This window comes from Podarcis tiliguerta (genome assembly GCF_965153285.1).
Source record: "Podarcis tiliguerta genome assembly, chromosome: 10".
NCBI lineage: Eukaryota > Metazoa > Chordata > Lepidosauria > Squamata > Lacertidae > Podarcis > Podarcis tiliguerta.
Genome location: NC_139543.1, coordinates 6683058 through 6701270, shown reverse-complemented (window position 1 = coordinate 6701270; position 18213 = coordinate 6683058). Strand labels below are relative to the sequence as shown.

Below are 18213 nucleotides of genomic sequence, written 5' to 3'. Positions count from 1 at the left end.
GAGTTAATATGTATGAAATTCTTATAATTTAGTACAGACTGATTCCTGAAGTCTTGAATGCTTTTACTCCTATACTGCAAAACAGTGTATTAAAAATAAAAAGTGGGGCTTTTTGTTTAATGTAAAAACGTATTTTGGAAAAATAATATAAATAAGATCCAGCCTGCTATGTTCCAAGAAAATCCAGCTGATGAAATATACTTTTTTTTTTAAACAGACCAGCAGTCACCTTCTTGGGCCAAAGCCATTCCCTCTGGACAGATTGTTAGCAATATTGCATAGCATTGTTGATAGCAGAGTTGCTCCAACTGCAAATATATTTTCTCAGGTGAGTTAAGTTCCTAATACAGATTTTCAGACAACAGTTTTCTGGGTTCTCTTTACAATATAATTGTAAGCTTCGGTTGTTTCTTGTGTTGTACCCTAATTAACCACTCACAGAAGTTATTTTAAATATTTGATGAGAAATTGACTGTGTTAGCAATTGAAACTTCCAAAGGTTCAGACTTAAGATTTCTCACTGTTTGATTGTCATTTAATTCCAAATGTTACCAATCCCCTTCTGGAGAGCTTTTAATGCAGATTTTAGCCAAGTATTTCTTGTGTTCATGTTAATATGTAGAAACTCTGTGCTGCATGTTGCAGCTGTTCATTGTGTAAATATAATGTTGTTGTTTAGTCGTGTCCGACTCTTCGTGACCCCATGGACCAGAGCACGCCAGGCATTCCTGTCTTCCACTGCCTCCCGCAGTTTGGTCAAAGCTTAATATAATAGGCATGATTTAATAATCTAACATGTGCTCAAGTGATGATACATACACACACATGAATTGTTACTTGGCACTACAAAACAGTAAACCACCTTTTAAACTGGTTCAAACTTAGAAAGGTATTTCAGGGTCTTTGACCTGGCAAGGAGGGGGAGGGATTAACTCGAGAGTTATTCACTCATCTTTACACTTCTCATATATTTTGGCTGTTGCCCTTTCCCCAAGAATTATGTCTATAGCACTGTAAATGTAGGTAGCTTCACTCAGGGTAAGAGTAGTGAGAAATATGCTTGGTAATTTGTACGATGTAACCCCACCACCACCACCAATGAATATCTGTCAAAAATTAAGCAGTGTGGTCTTGAATATTAAATCAAAATGATTACAGTTGGCAACCAAAATGATAGGCACCAGAGCACTCACTCCATAAAAAAAGAGAGAAGGTATAGCATATCTAGGGACGCAGGTGGCGCTGTGGTTAAACCACAGAGCCTAGGACTTGCCGATCAGAAGGTCGGCGGTTCGAATCCCCGCGACGGGGTGAGCTCCCGTTGCTCAGTCCCTGCTCCTGCCCGCCTAGCAGTTCGAAAGCACGTCAAAGTGCAAGTAGATAAATAGGTACTGCTCTGGCGGGAGGTAAACAGCGCTTCCATGTACTGCTCTGGTTCACCAGAAGCGGCTTAGTCATGCTGGCCACATGACCCGGAAGCTGTACGCTGGCTCCCTTAGCCAATAAAGCGAGATGAGCGCCGCAACTCCAGAGTCGGCCACAACTGGACCTAATGGTCAGGGGTCCCTTTACCTTTACCTTTATAGCATATCTAATGTGCAGCACAGCTGTTGTTTTCTGACTCCAAAAATGGTCCCAGTGTGGTCTCTCTTACATTGTTGGCCTAGATGGGGAAACCATATTCTTCCTGAATAAATATAATTTGTCAGTTCTGTCATGCAACACACACACACACCTCATTCTCCTCTTTTTATATCCTTCTCTTGCAACCTACTGGAAACCTACAAACGGAACATGTGCACCATGTTTTATAAACATTAACTGCCACATTCAGTTCTCTTTTCCCCTTTCTTCTGATTTTGGAGCCTTACTTAGTTGGTGCCATCAGGTGTCCAAGTGGCTACCATTGACCACAGGAATAGGTTAAGTAATTTTGAATGCACCAACCTGCTAACCATGTAACCTACTCTCCTGGTTATGCCACTAAGAAAGGACTTTGTTTAAGCTACACATTTGAGAAAGAACATTGTCAACTTTCTTTATAGTGTATAGATCTTGCTCGCCAGGCTCCCTCATTCCCCTGCCCTGTCTTAAGTCTGTAGCAGTATCCTCTGTGTAACATTCTGATATTTTTATTGAGTCAGTGTTCACTAGATGGCAGCATAACCCAATGAACAAGGGCAGTATTTCAGGAAGTGACACTCAATGCACAGGTTTTTTCTTTCACATGAAATAGAAGTGTCGGATGGAAATTTACACAATCCACCTTCCATGTTGTGGTTAATAGGCAGAGTAGTTGTCTGTGTAATAACTATCTGCATGTGTGAATGAGCTTTGTATACAACAAAGTTACTGTTTCTCCATGTAGGAACATGGCTTTTACATTGCTATCTTTAGAAAAACACACTAAAAAACCAACAACTTCTGAGGTGATCTAGTGCCTGTTCGGTTCTGGCCACGATTATCCAAATTCACTCTGTAGCCTCATGTAGCCCATGCCTGTACAAACACAGGTAACCAAGTCTTTCAGACCAGGCATTATGAGCTTCACTCATGCCAAATGGCTGCTCTGCCCTGGGACCCTGCATTTTGAAAATATGAAACCAGCAGTTATTCAGATTTGTATCTAAAATTATAAGTGAAACATCCAGGTCTCCTTTGTTTAGAGTGGAAGTAATGGGAAAATCAAGGTCTTCATATTTGCAAAGCTGAAGAATCATTTTAGATGGGAGTACTGGGTAAAGACGCGGGTGGCGCTGTGGGTAAAAGCCTCAGCGCCTAGGGCTTGCCGATCGAAAAGTCGGCGGTTCGAATCCCCACGGCGGGGTGCGCTCCCGTTGCTCGGTCCCAGCGCCTGCCAACCTAGCAGCTCGAAAGCACCCCTAAGTGCAAGTAGATAAATAGGGACCGCTTACTAGCGGGAAGGTAAACAGCGTTCCGTGTGCGGCTCTGGCTCACCAGAGCAGCTTCGTCACGCTGGTCACGCGACCCGGAAGTGTCTGCGGACAGCGCTGGCCCCCGGCCTCTTGAGTGAGATGGGCGCACAACCCTAGAGTCTGTCAAGACTGGCCCATACGGGCAGGGGTAACTTTACCTTTACCTTACTGGGTAAAGAACAGTTGAAACCAAATAGGATAAACAGACAAAAGTGGTTGAAGGGCATGCAACTCTGAAAAAGCAAAAAACTATATTAGGTGGTAGAAGATCATCATTTAGTTCCAGGATCCCACGGTCCACTTATTGCTTCTTTGTTCCAGTAGCATTGGGTGCAGCCACTAATCTGCTCTGCTATTTTGTTGTTTACCTTTTAGCCTGAAGAGTTCTGGCTAAGTACTCAGTACTTTAGGACATTTTGCTTGAGTTTTCCCCCTAATAGACCAACATGTCTGTTAGGGAAATGTTTTGAGTTCCGTATTGTTTTCTGTTTCAGAATATACACTAGATGGCAGTTGTGTCAAATAATTGCCCTTCTTGAGTTGCATTGCAGCTAGATTCTTCAACAGTTTGAAACTGATTAAAATGTTGCTTTATTTAAAAGTCAGCCACCCCATTCAAGAAGCAAAAATGTAGGATAACATAGTCTAATAAAGTCTGAAGCGCTCATGTGCACAAAGTTGCCTTGCAGCTTCTTCCTTAAGATGCTTCCTTATAAGCGACTGATTGTGTGTACCACAACTACATAGGCAGAGAGGATTATGTGGGTCTTTCCACCCAAATGTCATCCCACCAGGAGGGAGGTAAGCCAGTAATTGGGCGGGATAAGACTTATACAGGAAGCCCTATTCATGTGGTTGCAGTGTTGGTACATATGCTGCAGCTGTGTGGAACAGCACAACAGGGACGTGACTGCCATGCACCCATGTGTGATGAGATCCTGAGATTCATTTCTCCTTAAGGGCAGACTGGCTCATAATTCAGGAATCAAATGTACAGCCCTCCAACTAAAACCAGCCCCCTTTGGTTGGGTTTAAGGTGGGCGCTTTGTAATGGGGTAGGAGGGACAGGGAGAGGGGCACAAATAAGAGAAGGAAGGAAATGCCTGTCTATCTCCCTGCCATTTCTCTATCATGCAGTTTCCTCATCCACTCCCAGGGACAAGAGCTTTCATCCCCACCTTGCCTGCTTCTGCTTCACCTCTCTCTGTAGTACTCTTCCTTGCAGGATGGAGGAAAATATGGTGTATCAATTCAAACTTCCTCCTGAGAGTGACTCAACAGTAATGCCAACCGCTTACTTGGCATATGCTCTATATACGTTGTGTTAGAATTGGTTTTGATTAAAGTAATATTTTCTTGCACGTATGAGAAAGGTGAAGGTGCCATTTGAATTTGTGTTGGGGTTTTTTTAAAAAAATCACATTGTGTATTCTTGTACAGTGCTTAATATTTTAAAGAACGATAATTCCACTTGTTCAATATTAGGACAGTAGTATTTGAATCCATAATAATTTTTTTTTAAAAAATCTAACAGATAAAGTAGAAATGAGATTGCAGAAGCCAAATATTTTAAAAGATCCTTGTATGTATCGAGGCAGTCTTCCATAATGCATACTAGGCAGTTGCAGCCAGGTACCGTATTTTTCGCTCTATAAGACATACCAGACCACAAGACGCACCTAGTTTTTGGAGGAGGAAAACAAGGAAAAAAATATTCTGAATCTCAGAAGCCAGAACAGCAAGAGGGCTCGCTGCGCAGTGAAAGTAGCAATCCCTCTTGCTGTTCTGGCTTCTGTTATATCTGTGCAGCCTGCATTCACTCCATAAGACGCACACACATTTCCCCTTACTTTTTAGGAGGGAAAAAGTGAGTCTTATAGAGCAAAAAATACAGTAATCCTTAACCTCAGTTGGAGTGAATCTTCTCAATCCTGCCTTATTACAGATGCCAACCTATATGTTATCTTCTGTCACTTGTCCTTCAAAGCTTTCCTTCAGTGTCATATGAATAGCATCTTCAAGCTCCAAGTCTTCCTGTACCTCTTTTCAGGGACTGTCTTCCCATTCACATAGTTGTCTTCCCATTGCAGTTGCTTTCCATGCAAAATAAGCACCAGATGGATAAGACTGAAATAAATATGGTCATCCCTCATCCTACCCACATATTAGCAATGATACACCAAATGGGCATACACCCCCAGATTGTGTGTATTCTTGCATTACAGAAATAACCCCTTGCACTGGCTGAGCTCTTAGAATAGGTTCATGATCAACCAAGTAGAACTGCTGGGCCAGTTTGTGTGCTCCGTTGACAAGTACTCTGTAATCAGCACCCATATACCAAGCCTATGTGTTTGATTTTGGATTCCACTTTGCATACACTTCGTTCATCATACAGAATGGATTTCTGCTTTTTTTTTCCTGTTGCCAGTACCACGCCATTTACAGCTGCCATTGCAACTGATGGGGCTCTCATGCCTGTTTTTTGGTCTGTTAGCTTTTGTAGCCAAATGATCAACCTATTTTATATGTTTGCCCTCTCAAAAGAGTCCTGAGGAGCAAGCCTTGCTGTAAATGATTTTCAAGACATGCCACATTAACATTAATTTCTGTACTACTCTGTTGCTGAAGGCAAAATACTAGGATCTCCAAAAGTAGTGAAAATGTCCATCAGATTGTCTGCAACTTTTGTATTCTTGCTTGCTAAAACTCTGTATCTTTTAGCAAGATACAGATAATATCACTGTAGTAATGTGGCAATGAGAGAGATAAATTGGAAGTCATTGCTATCGGAAAGAAGCAAAAATAAGATTCTACAATAAGACCCTTCTTGGTTATTTTCATTTTCCTAGTCAGTGTTAGTTGCTTGTTTTTCTGTAAAAATAGCCTGTTTGGGCTTACAGAAAAGTGAGGTCTATGTTTTCTTGGAGAGTCATAAAAATAACTTTGTCCCTCACTTTTCACTGATCATTACTTTCCTTCGACATCTGCTGCTCCCTCCTCAATCTTTGCTTGCACCTAGTCAGATTGATTTCTCTGGCAACATGGCCTACTTCTTCTCCTGGAACCTTTAAAGCATTGCTTTAAAGGCCCATTGAGAAAGCTGTATGTGAGCTATATTTTTTATAATCCCAGAGGTCAGCTTTATTTTCCATTCTGTGAGTGCTTAGAGCCAGACGGATTCTTAGGTGGAACCAGGGTGTAGAATTCTGTCAGGCCTTCAGATTAATCTGCACAGTTATTGATTATTTATGAACATTTCCAAGCATTACTGGTGGACAGTGTATGGTGAACGATCAATATACAAAATTCCTTCATATATAGCTACTTTCCGCACATTATCTGAGGTTACTTGGAGACTTTCCTTATTGCATGGGTGAAGCACAAAATGACCAAATTAGGCTGAAGTATTCACATTCTGCAATGTTTCTTGGACACTATGCATATCTTATTGCACATCTTATTTTAACTAATGGGATTTAAATCTGCTTAATCATCAGAACTGCTAATATGTTAACGTATTGCTCAGAAAAGGTACAAAATGCAACTGAGAATATGCACATTCCCCAAGACTTGTTAGAAATTATATATATCAACTGGAAAATATACACTAGTTTCTCTTCATGGATAGATTATGAGCACAGCTTCTATGATGTGAAATTCTTCATTGACTGGTTATTATGCACCTTGATAATTCAGCTTGCTCCTAACAACAATCAGATTTCTCTTCCAGAGATCCCTAGCCTCCCTCATACAACACAGAAATATCTTAGAAGAGGAAATTACCATTGCACCATTTGAAATATGTGGTGTAGAACATATTTAGGATTGGAGTCTACAGATAATAAGCCTGATCCTGGCCTCTCCTTTGTTGAAAGAAAAGACTTGCTCCACAGTAGTTAAAACACTAGTTTATCATGAGAGAGGAGGAACAGAGCTGTCCCATTTCCCTCTAACATCTTGCAATAGGTTTGTACCTGTGCTAGAGGAAGTACAAGGTTGCTTCTGTCCTGCTCTATTGCAGATTATAGGACCATGCTCCAGAGTGGTTTTAAAAGTGTTGTAGGGAAAACTGGGTCTCATCTGCATATTGAGAATACTGTTAGGATATAGTTCCGTTCCACCTTAAAAGGAACAGGCATGACTTTTGTGTCACATGCCTGTTTACTTCCAGCATAGTCTGCTGGGAACTTCCGTTTGTATATTGCTTTTGCTTTTCCTGTTTTTTTTTTTTTTGTTTTTTTTTTTTTTTGCTGTTTGCTGGACACAAGGGGAAGCAGACATGTTTTTCCTTTGTTCCTGAACTATGCTGAATAAACGCCTGTAAATAATGCTTACACATGTCTCTGTCCGCCACTTCCGTTGTGAGAAGATTTAGTCACTCTGCTGATAGAGCGTGCCAAGTCTCTAAAGGGATCTGAGGCTTGTGTTGCTGATGGATGCTGTTCCAAGGGAGACCGGAGTTTGCCCGGCTGCCGGCTTGTGGCTGGAGCTAGCTGGGGGCCTGCCTGATGCCTCCATCTCCCCAGCAGCATCCCAACAAATACCACTCCCCAGGTGCACAGATGACCCTTCCAGTGGCTTCATATGGGTGTTGTAGGACTTGCTATTGAGCCAAGCAAGCACGCTTCCCGAACATGGCCAACCTGAAACCTATTTGTAGGTAGGAGTGGAACTGCTGAAACACTGTGCTTCAAACTCACAGTCTGCAGGATACCTTGGTCAATGGTATCCAAAGTCAGTGAGAAATCAAGGAGAGCCAACAGAGTTGCACTCCCTCTCTCCCAATGCGGATCATTGGTTAGGGCAACCAAAGCTCTTTCAATGCTAAAATTGAAATGGGTCAGGATAATAAACTTCTTTAAAGCAACCTTCAAGTTGCACGGACCCCACCCCCTCGAGCGGAGATGTTCTCGCAATCTTCTGGGTCCAGGGAGATCATCTTAAGGAGGGGATCCACCACACCTCCTTTAAAGAAGCTAGTACCACTGCTTCTCACAGTGAGGCATTAACTACTCCCTGGTCCCACCTGGGTTCTCAGAAGACAATTTGATATGACCAGTGGATAGAAAGTTCAATAATCCTTCACTAAGAACATTCATATGTGATAAAAGTGATGCAGAATTCCCCTCCCTGGTGATTATGTACTCTAGAAACTGTCCAACTTTTACCTTGATGTGTTATCACTTTTGACTGGATCATTGCAAAGGAGAAGAGAAGTTATTATTGAAAATTGAAAAGTGAGTATGTTTTGTGTAGCTATTAAATCATTCCTTTTGTGGTTTCCGTTACATGTCATTGAACTCATTTCCTACAAGGAGATAGCATCTTGAAGTTTAAGCTAGAGGAGTTGGAGGACAAGCACTAAATCTTTGCTACATTCTGGGGATGGATAGAAGAAATACTGGACAAATTCTTGATAAGATTACATGCACTGTTTGTTAATGTTTAACTAACGGACCCTAAAGAATTGTGCTCTGCTCTGTTGGAATCCGCCCAGTGAATGTATTGGTGTCCCAAATTATAGGGTATATTACATAAACAGGTCCCCTCCTACAGAAATAACAAATAAATTTAAGAACAGGTGTAGAGAAGATAAGTGAGCCCATCATAAAAGGAGCTATCTGTCTTTCCACATTCATATCAACTTTCCACAAAGATGCTGAAAAGAACTTCTATATAGTTTTCCCATTTTGTCCTTGCGACAACCCTGAGCTGCAGAATAGGCTGAAAGCTAGTGACTGACACAAGCTTCATGGCCACGTAGAAATTTGAACCTGGATCTTGCAGGTTCAAGTACAGCATTCTGTCCGCTTTGTTGTTGTTGTTGTTTAGTCGTTCAGTCGTGTCTGACTCTTCGTGACCCCATGGACCAGAGCACGCCAGGCACTCCTGTCTTCCACTGCCACCCGCAGTTTGGTCAGATTCATGTTTGTAGCTTCAAGAACACTGTCTAACCATCTCATCCTCTGTCGTCCCCTTCTCCTTGTGCCCTCCATCTTTCCCAACATCAGGGTCTTTTCCAGTGAGTCTTCTCTTCTCATGAGGTGGCCAAAGTATTGGAGCCTCATCTTCACGATCTGTCCTTCCAGTGAGCACTCAGGGCTGATTTCCTTAAGAATGGATGCATTTGATCTTCTTGCAGTCCATGGTACTCTCAAGAGTTTCCTCCAGCACCATAATTCAAAAGCGTCAATTCTTCTGCGATCAGCCTTCTTGATGGTCCAGCTCTCACTTCCATACATCACTACTGGGAAAACCATAGCTTTTACTATACGGACCTTTGTTCTGTCCGCTACACCATATTAAAGCGACTGTTGCATTGAAAGGAAGGACCTTGGTTGTTCACTGTATTTACTCATGAGGAACTGCATTTGTTTACACTGTTCTAGCAACAGGAAAGGGCAGATCATGTCACATACCAAGTAGCATTACAGTTCCCTTCATAATATTTATGGTAAGGAGAAGGCATCTGTCCTGCTTAGATACACATATAATGCCTATTTAATTTGCTGGATAAAATTAGTATTATTTCTGTAGCATACTACTGTCAAACTCTTTAAGTTCCAGTACTTAATAAGCTGAAGATGTGCAGCAGGGATGAGGACTTTGGCACTCCAGATAATGTTGGACTCTTAACTCCTATGTGAGTTAAGTGTGGTGTAGTGGTTAAGAGCAGTAGTCTCGTAATCTGGTGATCCGGGTTCACTTCCCCGCTCCTCCACATGCAGCTGCTGGGTGACCTTGGGCTAGTCACGCTTCTCTGAAGCCTCTCAGCCCCACTCACCTCACAGAGTGTTTGTTGTGGGGGAGGAAGGGAAAGGAGAATGTTAGCCGCTTTGGGTAGTGATAAAGCGGGATATCAAATCCAAACTCTTCTCTTCTTCTCTTCTCCTATCAGCCCCAACCAAGATGGTCAAAGCCCATGGATGATGGGACAACATTTGGAGGGCCACAGGTTCACCATTCCTCCTTTATAGCATTGATTTCACAAAAGACGATGATAGAAATCAGTGTCAGTTGTTGGGTTTTTTTTTTAAATGTTAGTATAAAAAGGGAAGCACAACAGTGCAAGCTTTGACTTCTTCCCTCAGGCCAAGATGATTCTGCAGAAATCTCTGTGGTGGCAGGTAGAAGACAGAGGGGCCACCACTGTGAGCTGGTGGTAGCTCACCAGACTGCTTTTCTTTAACCTTGACATAGATAAATCTCAGTTTAAGAATTTGAAAGCCCCCGGAGCAAGCAGCTGAGTTTCCACAAAGTCACCACAAACCTTAGTCATGGAGTAGAGTGTACCATATAATTATCAAAATGGTGCTGTCTGGAACTTATCATGGGGACAAAGATTTCTCAGCAAGGCATAGCCCTGGACATCACTGTTTCGAACCCAAATTTGGCCATGAGGTATAACTTAAGCTTTTGATTTGATTAAGAATGCACTTCATATTTACAGCTGTATCACTTAGACCGAAATACTGAATGCTAATATGATGTGACTCAGTCAAAATAATGAGCACTACTTTCACCATGCTTCCAGCTGGAGAGGGCCAAAGGGACTGTCTTTGAATAACAACCAAAATGTTTGGGCTTTTGAAGGAGGGACAATGTGACAGATTATCCCCCTGTCACGACTTTTCTTATCTGTTTCAAATGGATTGAACCTGGCAAGCTCCAATTACTGTGCTCTTAATTATTGTCCAAAGTTTATGTAGTGATTAAATCCAGTGAGAGACTTGTCTAACAACTCATCACAGAAATATAGGGATATTTTCCAAACCAAAGGGCTTGGTGAACTTAAATAAACTGTTGTTTCCAAAATGAGGTCTAAGGTTTAGGGGTTTTTGACTCATTTTCCCATGGGAACAGTCTGTGGTGTCAGCTACATAGGCTGGAAAGGAACCTTCCTGGTTGTGTTTCTCTGTTGAAGAAATATGCCAATTTAATAGTTATAGTCTTCTACCAAGCATTGCCATGGCTATAATTATCCTTATTTTTCACTGGTTCTGTAAATTACATCCCAAACTGATTCCTGGAGTATTTTCCTTGGTATGAAATGAATGGAGACCACCACATAAGAGCATGGATAAACTTCTGTAGTTTCCATAATTCCAGTGATTCTTGAGCAGAAAAAATATCCCATCAGATTGTGCACAATGGTATTGTTTTGGTGAGTTTTTTATGGCTTGTCCCAAAAAATGGTCAGTCCCCTTTCACTTTTCAGACAACTACTGGAAGAATAGGCTATTTAGGTGTTATATAATTTTTGTCTATAAATGTACATGCCTATATAGTTGGTCAGTCTTAAGTCTTTCTGTTGAACAATTAGAATGGACAAGGGATTCTGAATTGACTAAGAGCTGAACAGGTCGTCTTCTTTCTTTAAAACAAGGTTTTCTGCAAGTCTTGCCTTGATAGCTGATAATAAAATCCACCTCTTAGGCCAGATGGAATGAGTTGTCACCAGCTCATTCAGCTGAAGTGTACCAACCATGCACTTCAGAGGGAGAAAAGGGGCTGGAGAGAAGTTTAAAAGGCCATAATTTTCTTGTTATTTCTTTAAAACTTTCACTCGTGACAAATGTGGCAAGAACATTCAAGTTAGACGTGTAGAAAGCGCAGCATGGTAGCTTTGGTTAGCACTTCAATATGAAATGTGGCACTTTCAGAGAACCTGCTGTTGCACTGAAGAAAATGAGCAGGCTGTACTTTTTATAGCAAATTACTAATAGAATGTCAAGGCTTGCCATTGGTGTGAACAAAAAGAAGAAAAGAGAAAAACACCATATTTCCCATTAGAATGTTTTATTTAAAAAAAACAACAAATTAAAGGTGATGGGATGCAGTCAAGTCGTAGTCATTTTAATTGATTTTAAACCTTTTTCCTCTTCTGAAAATGGAAGCTTTTTTCCTAGTTTATGTTTTGCAGATAATCAGTCTTTATTAAATGTACTGTGCTGCATATTATGATGCATCTTTCTATTCAATTCACTGATGTTGTCACTTTGCATCTATTTACCAACATTCTCACAAGTGATCTCAGTATTTTTTGTTCATTTTTAGTAGAAATTAATGGCCATTTGGAAATTTTACACAGACGAAAGATTATCTGACTACTTTGGAAACTGCAGAATGTACCATTTTATATTATCAAGGGAGTGTAGGTTTTCTGTGTGGTATGTCTTAATATTGTATTTTTATTTAGTTTTTGGTGAATATGATCTACTTGGTTACCAGCAAATGAAGATTTCGTTGACATTTGGTTACCCGGAGCCTGGGAAAGAGCAATGATGGAAAATCACCATTATTTAGTTCTTACAGTTTCTCAGCAAAATACCATAAAAATAGATGCTGGTCCTTAAGAATTAGAATCGTAGGGTGTTCATCCCTGCTCTTATGTATAGATTTCCAGTTGCAAGCCAGCAATTAAATTCTAGTAGCATTTCTGCTCCAAACCTTGAAAGAAGTTCTAGTGAAAGTATTTGCTAATGGTGTTTGACTGCATTTCTGAGCTGACTTTTCTCTGTGTATTAACTCATTCATGTACTTCAGTAGAACTGGTGTTGGAGTCTGCAGAAAGTGAATTTTTTTATCCCAGGAGTGGGGGCATTTTTCCCAAGGTCATGCTTGGAAGCCTGCTGTTCAGAGGAGAAACCCCAGTTTACTGATTAGCTTTGCTCAGTTTGTTTTTAAGTAAGTGGCATAACTCCGCACAGGCAACACACACCATGGTCAAGGAAGGTTATCTGTTGCTTTGTGTGATGTCTGAAATGATAAATTGTAGTTATTGCTGCACTTCCAGAGGCTGCTGCATCATGGAGACTATCATGAAATTATGAAGGGGAATACTCAGAGGATGGGAAACAGAAGCAGACAAACTGGGTTTTGTGCTGTACTTTTGGAAGCTCAAACAGTGGTTTGCGTTCTAAATTAAGTTTAGTACGAACAACGAATTGGTGTGATATCTTTAACTGAGCTATAGTTGGGCAGCTCCTGTTCTTTCCTGTTGTGCCTGTGTTTTTATATCAAACAAATCCAGCTGAAGCTTGTTACTTACTGCCTTTTTTTAATCTTGCTGTTAAATACAAGCTCCTATTGTTTGGAGCTAAATAATCGGCTCATCCTTACGTAGACAAGAACAAAGACCGTAATAGCACATCTGGTTTATCTCTTAGTAGAGCAAAGATTAATTAAGTGGTAATGGTGCAACTTTTCTTAATAACTCTTCTAAATAAAGCAAGCTTGAAAATGGGAAAAAAGAGATCTGTCACTTAGATGCCTCTTGTAGTTTTGTTGACAGGTTTGGAGGGGTTGTTAAAATTCTCTTTCAGTTGAGGGTGGGAATATTTTTGTTCAAGGGTTTTCTGGAATTCAGAAAGCCTTTTTTATTTCAAAGTTTTTTGAAATTAAATGAAATCCTGTTCCTTGAAATGATAGAACAAGTTGTTGTTGTTGTTTAGTCGTTTAGTCGTGTCCGACTCTTCGTGACCCCATGGACCAGAGCACGGCAGGCACTCCTGTTTTCCACTGCCTCCCGCAGTTTGGTCAGACTCATGTTTGTAGCTTCGAGAACAGTGTCCAACCGTCTCGTCCTCTGTCGTCCCCTTCTCCTTGTGCCCTCCATCTTTCGCAACATCGGGGTCTTTTCCAGGGAGTCTTCTCTTCTCATGAGGTGGCCAAAGTATTGGAGCCTCAGCTTCAGGATCTGTCCTTCCAGTGAGCACTCAGGGCTGATTTCCTTAAGAATGGATACGTTTGAGCTTCTTGCAGTCCATGGGACTCTCAAGAGTCTCCTCCGGCACCATAATTCAAAAGCATCAATTCTTCGGCGATCAGCCTTCTTTATGGTCCAGCTCTCACTTCATACATCACTACTGGGAAAACCATGGCTTTTACTATACGGACCTTTGTTGGCAAGGTGATGTCTCTGCTTTTTAAGATGTTGTCTATGATGGTCATCCAAACTGAATTCGCCTATTCCCGTCCATTTTAGTTCACTGATGCCCAGGATATCAATATTTATTCTTGCCATCTCATTTTTGACCACATCCAACTTACCAAGGTTCATGGTTCTTACATTCCAGGTTCCTATGCAATATTTTTCTTTCTAGCATTGGACTTTCCTTTCGCTTCCAGGCATATCCGCAACTAAGCGTCCTTTCGGCTTTGACCCAGCCGCTTCATCAGCTCTGAATCTACTTGTACTTGTCCTCCGCTCTTCCTCAGTAGCATGTTGGACGCCTTCCGACCTGAGGGGCTCATCTTCCAGCGTCATAACTTTTATATTCCTGTTGTCTTTGTCCATGGAGTTTTCTTGGCAGGGATACTGGAGTGGCTTGCCGGTTCCTGCTCCAGGTGGATCACGTTTGGTCAAAACTCTCCACTATGACCTGTCCATCTTGGGTGGCCCTGCACGGCATAGCTCATAGCTTCTCTGAGTTATTCAAGCCCCTTCGCCACGGCAAAGCAGTGATCCATGAAGGGGAGAACAAGTTAACACTATTCAAAAAGGCTTGCAGAAGCTTGTCTTCAGGACTTGTAAATGAAGATACCCATTTTGGTAAAGAAAGAATAGATTTGTCCCAAGCTTTTTAAAAGTGTTAACATTTTTGAGGCACACTCCAATGTCTCGAGACAGACAGATGCCAACAACCTGGTCACCATGTTGTTCAGCTTATATCTTTCTCATGCCCTAAAATTGCATCTGCAGTGTGGGGGTAATAATACTTCTCTAGCTTTGTGGGTTGTTGAAAAGATTAGTGAGATAATGTGAAGGGCTTTAGGCACTTGAAATGACTGTATAAATGCTATGCTGTTGTTCTGTAGTACAATCCCAGTAAAAATACTAGATTTCCCTCAATTTCCCATGAACTGCAACAGAACAATTATTACCTTGTTTCCTTGACTTTGAGAGCTCCTGGCTGTTGTTAGCAGGTTCTTTATGGGAGGGAGGTGGTACCACCTCCACACAGCCCTTGGGTTATGATAGTGATGGGAGTGATGCTGTATCCTGAAATGGCTCACTGTCCATTACTGTTCCCTTCCTGTGGCCAGACTTTGTGCAACAAAGCACCGCCATGCGCTGCTGAGGCTCTCTTCTTTGTCCTGGCCTTGCCTGTTTCCATTAAGGATGATCTTGCAAGCCTCTCTGGGCGCCCAGAGCCTCTCTGCTACTGACTCCCTTCTTCACACCAGTTTCACCTATTTGAACAGTATTCTGGAATTGATCAGTCACCCTCCCCGAAAGTGACAGCTAGATGTAAAGAGAACAAGGACATTTCACTTCCTGCAAATAGCAAAAAGAAGAGCTAAATATGCAACCTTGAGAGTTGATTCATAGCGGCATTTTTGGCGCAATTAACAGCTTAAGTGTTTTTAAGGCAGTGCTTGATTGATCAGATGGACAGAATGCAAATGTGGCTTCCCACATTTAAACAGTATTTTCCTATAGCACCTAATGGGGCCGCGTTAAGTATTTGAAGGAAGATAATCTCAGTTACCCTGCTGCTACCCACAGACGGAACACTAATAACAGATTAATAGTAATAATTCTGTGTTTAAATCTTCAGATTATAGTGTTCATCCCATATACCAGCATTTGGTCTTTTGTGCAATTCTAAACGTTAATAATACATACTGTATGATTACATATAAACAAATGTTTTAAGAGACGATGCTGTTATCCAAATGAAAATAAAAAAATATTTGGGTTAAGAAACAGAAGTTGTAAATATTACCCCTTTTGCTCATAAATAGTATATCACAAGTCACAGGACAAACCTTGATTATAGTTTATGGTTTGCCAGGAAATAGCTGAAACACAAGCCCAGCTTCAGACAACATGCTAAACCAAACCATGGCTTACCTCAGCTCAGCAGCCAAACAGCTATTTCAGAGCAAAGTGGCCTCCATTTCCTCTCTAGACGCCTGGCTCAGTGTGACATGTGAATCAGGCCATTGAGCTTTCTGTGATGCCCTTGGAAGGATACAGTGGTTTTGAATCTCAGCATTGGGCAAATTCAGCTACTGTGGATTACTCACATGTGTTCTTTACGCAGTATAGAGGTTTCTTCATATATATCTCAAGACTGTTTAGGTGTTACTCTATGCACTTTGAAAGGCCACTGCCAGTTCGCTTTTCAGCAAACCTGCTGGTTTCATGCTATTGCCTACATGGCAGTCTTCTCTCTCTTTTAAATTCATTTTTAGGACTTGTGTGCACTGTGTTGATAAAACTATAGCATATATCAGCAAAAAATGCATATTTATTTCAGGGAGAGAGTATTTGTGAGGAATTTGGTACTGAAGGAGCCTGCAAGTATAGAGTGGCGAGTTTGTGCTTGAGAATGATATGCACATATCCAAATATTCCAATATTAAGGTCAGTAGCAGTCATTCTGGAACTGAAGCCAAAGCAGCTATTATTTTAGAAGTGTTCTGGACTTCTAACCCTAGTCAGATTTACAGCATGAAGGAAGGCCTGTGTATCATGCTCAGCTAAAGATATTTGAAGCAGGAAAAAAATTGGGATGAGTAACTTGACAAAATTTTATAAGTAGCACAGCAACAGGACAGTGCAAAGCCTGAGCCTTTGTAAGACAGGTAGGCTTGACCTTTGAAATGGAAATTGCAAAGCCAGTGGCTTTGATAAATAAGGAAATTAATGGGTTTAGAGTAATTGGAAACTACATGATTATCTGTATTACGACCACTTAAATCTTATTTGGATAATTAGACCCTCATATATTATAACTTTGTGGTTAATGGGAATAATAGAATTTTTATATATGGCAAAAGTAGACATTCTCCCACCCAGAGAAGCCTAATTTTGGTTATATCTTTTTCTTTGTAACTCTTAGGAAATAATATGTAACCTCTATAACTGATGCTTTTAAAAGGTTACACTATTTCAATTATTATCTGATTGAACATTTTTTTTCTCTTTAAATTATTTTTACTCTGAGCATTCCTTATAAGTTATGTATCTGCTGTTCAAATCTGATTATACCTTTTTATCTTAGTAAAACTATTTTAAGTGTCATCCAAGACTGTGTATCTTGACCTGAGATATGTGACTGAGAGGCAATCCAGGGGAAAATATAAATTAGACCCAGACATAGTGATTTCTGGGCTTAGGAACAATTTATTTCACATGCAAATATTTCTCTAGGGTACATGGGTTTGCTCATTTCTTGGTTTAGTAACTCTGTCCTTCATTACTTGCTTGAGTCATTACTTAAAGTCTTTCCTTGTTGAATTTCACACTAAAAAATAGAAGTAGTCAAAGTTGGCCTTATAATGGTCTTTGAATTATTGTGGAGGACCTTGAGCTTCTTGTTTGTTGGGCATTGTAAGTTCAATGCTGAGATCATGGGAATGCATAACTGAGTTTGAGACTGGGGAATAATTTTATTTATTCTGTTTTTAAAAGTATGTACCACTCATGTAAAATATTGAGGCAGTGTACAGCACACTGCGGGTGGCACTGTGGGTTAAACCATAGAGCCTAGGACTTGCTGATCAGAAGGTCGGCAGTTCGAATCCCCGCAACGGGGTGAGCTCCAGTTGCTCGGTCCCTGCTCCTGCCAACCTAGCAATTCAAAAGCACGTCAAAGTGCAAGTAGATAAATAGGTACAGCTCCAGTGAGAAGGTAAACGGTGTTTCCGTGCGCTGCTCTCGTTTGCCAGAAGCAATTTAGTCATGCTGGCCACATGACCCGGAAGCTGTACTCCGGGTTCCTTGGCCAGTAAAGCGAGATGAGCGCCGCAACCCCAGAGTCGGCCACGACTAATGGTCAGGGGTCCCTTTACCTTTACCTTACAACACAAAATATTCTAAAAAACAGAAAAAAACCACAAGATCATTGCAGAAATCTCTAGCTTATTTCCTCCCAGGATCCTTTGGATTATTTTTGGGATATAGCAAATAGATCTCAGGCAGAAGGCTGATGATACTGATCTGTGACCATGAAAGTGAAGAAGATACAGATTCTCAGTATTTATACCAGGCCAATCCAAACCAGATGCTTCAGATTACTTGACAGTTGCAGGGACAATTCTTAATGTTTCCTTTGGTCCCTGGAAGAGATTTGAGAACTGAGTGCCCACAGTCTCATTTCCTCACCAGACTAAGTCTCAATCTCAGTCTTTGAGGTTCTTGGTGTCAAAACCAAATACCTGCTAGGAATAATTGGGGCATAAGTTAAAACCTCACATTCTACCCAAATGCAGCAAGGTTTTGTTGCCTTTCTTTAACGTTCTTAAAATTTAGTATTCTGTT

At 41.0% G+C, this 18213-nt stretch overlaps 1 protein-coding gene and 1 pseudogene across 4 annotated transcripts in view; one reads left to right on the top strand and one right to left on the bottom strand.

Moving 5' to 3' along the window:
* Nucleotides 1-18213, top strand: part of ORC5 (origin recognition complex subunit 5) — a 71422-nt gene that overhangs the window by 26995 nt on the left and 26214 nt on the right. For all 3 annotated transcript variants that reach the window (XR_014502120.1, XM_083399911.1, XM_083399912.1), the window contains exon 13: nucleotides 218-328. Coding sequence is in view for 2 of the 3 variants with exons in the window: in XM_083399911.1 (XP_083256037.1) it covers nucleotides 218-328 (111 nt within the window). In the remaining variant the exon portion in view is untranslated. The remainder of the gene's footprint in view (nucleotides 1-217; nucleotides 329-18213) is intronic.
* Nucleotides 2462-5971, bottom strand: LOC310658819 (proteasome subunit alpha type-2-like; annotated as a pseudogene). The gene is made up of 2 exons: nucleotides 4829-5971; nucleotides 2462-2499 (listed from the first exon to the last, which is right to left on the bottom strand). The product of its transcript is annotated as a proteasome subunit alpha type-2-like (transcript).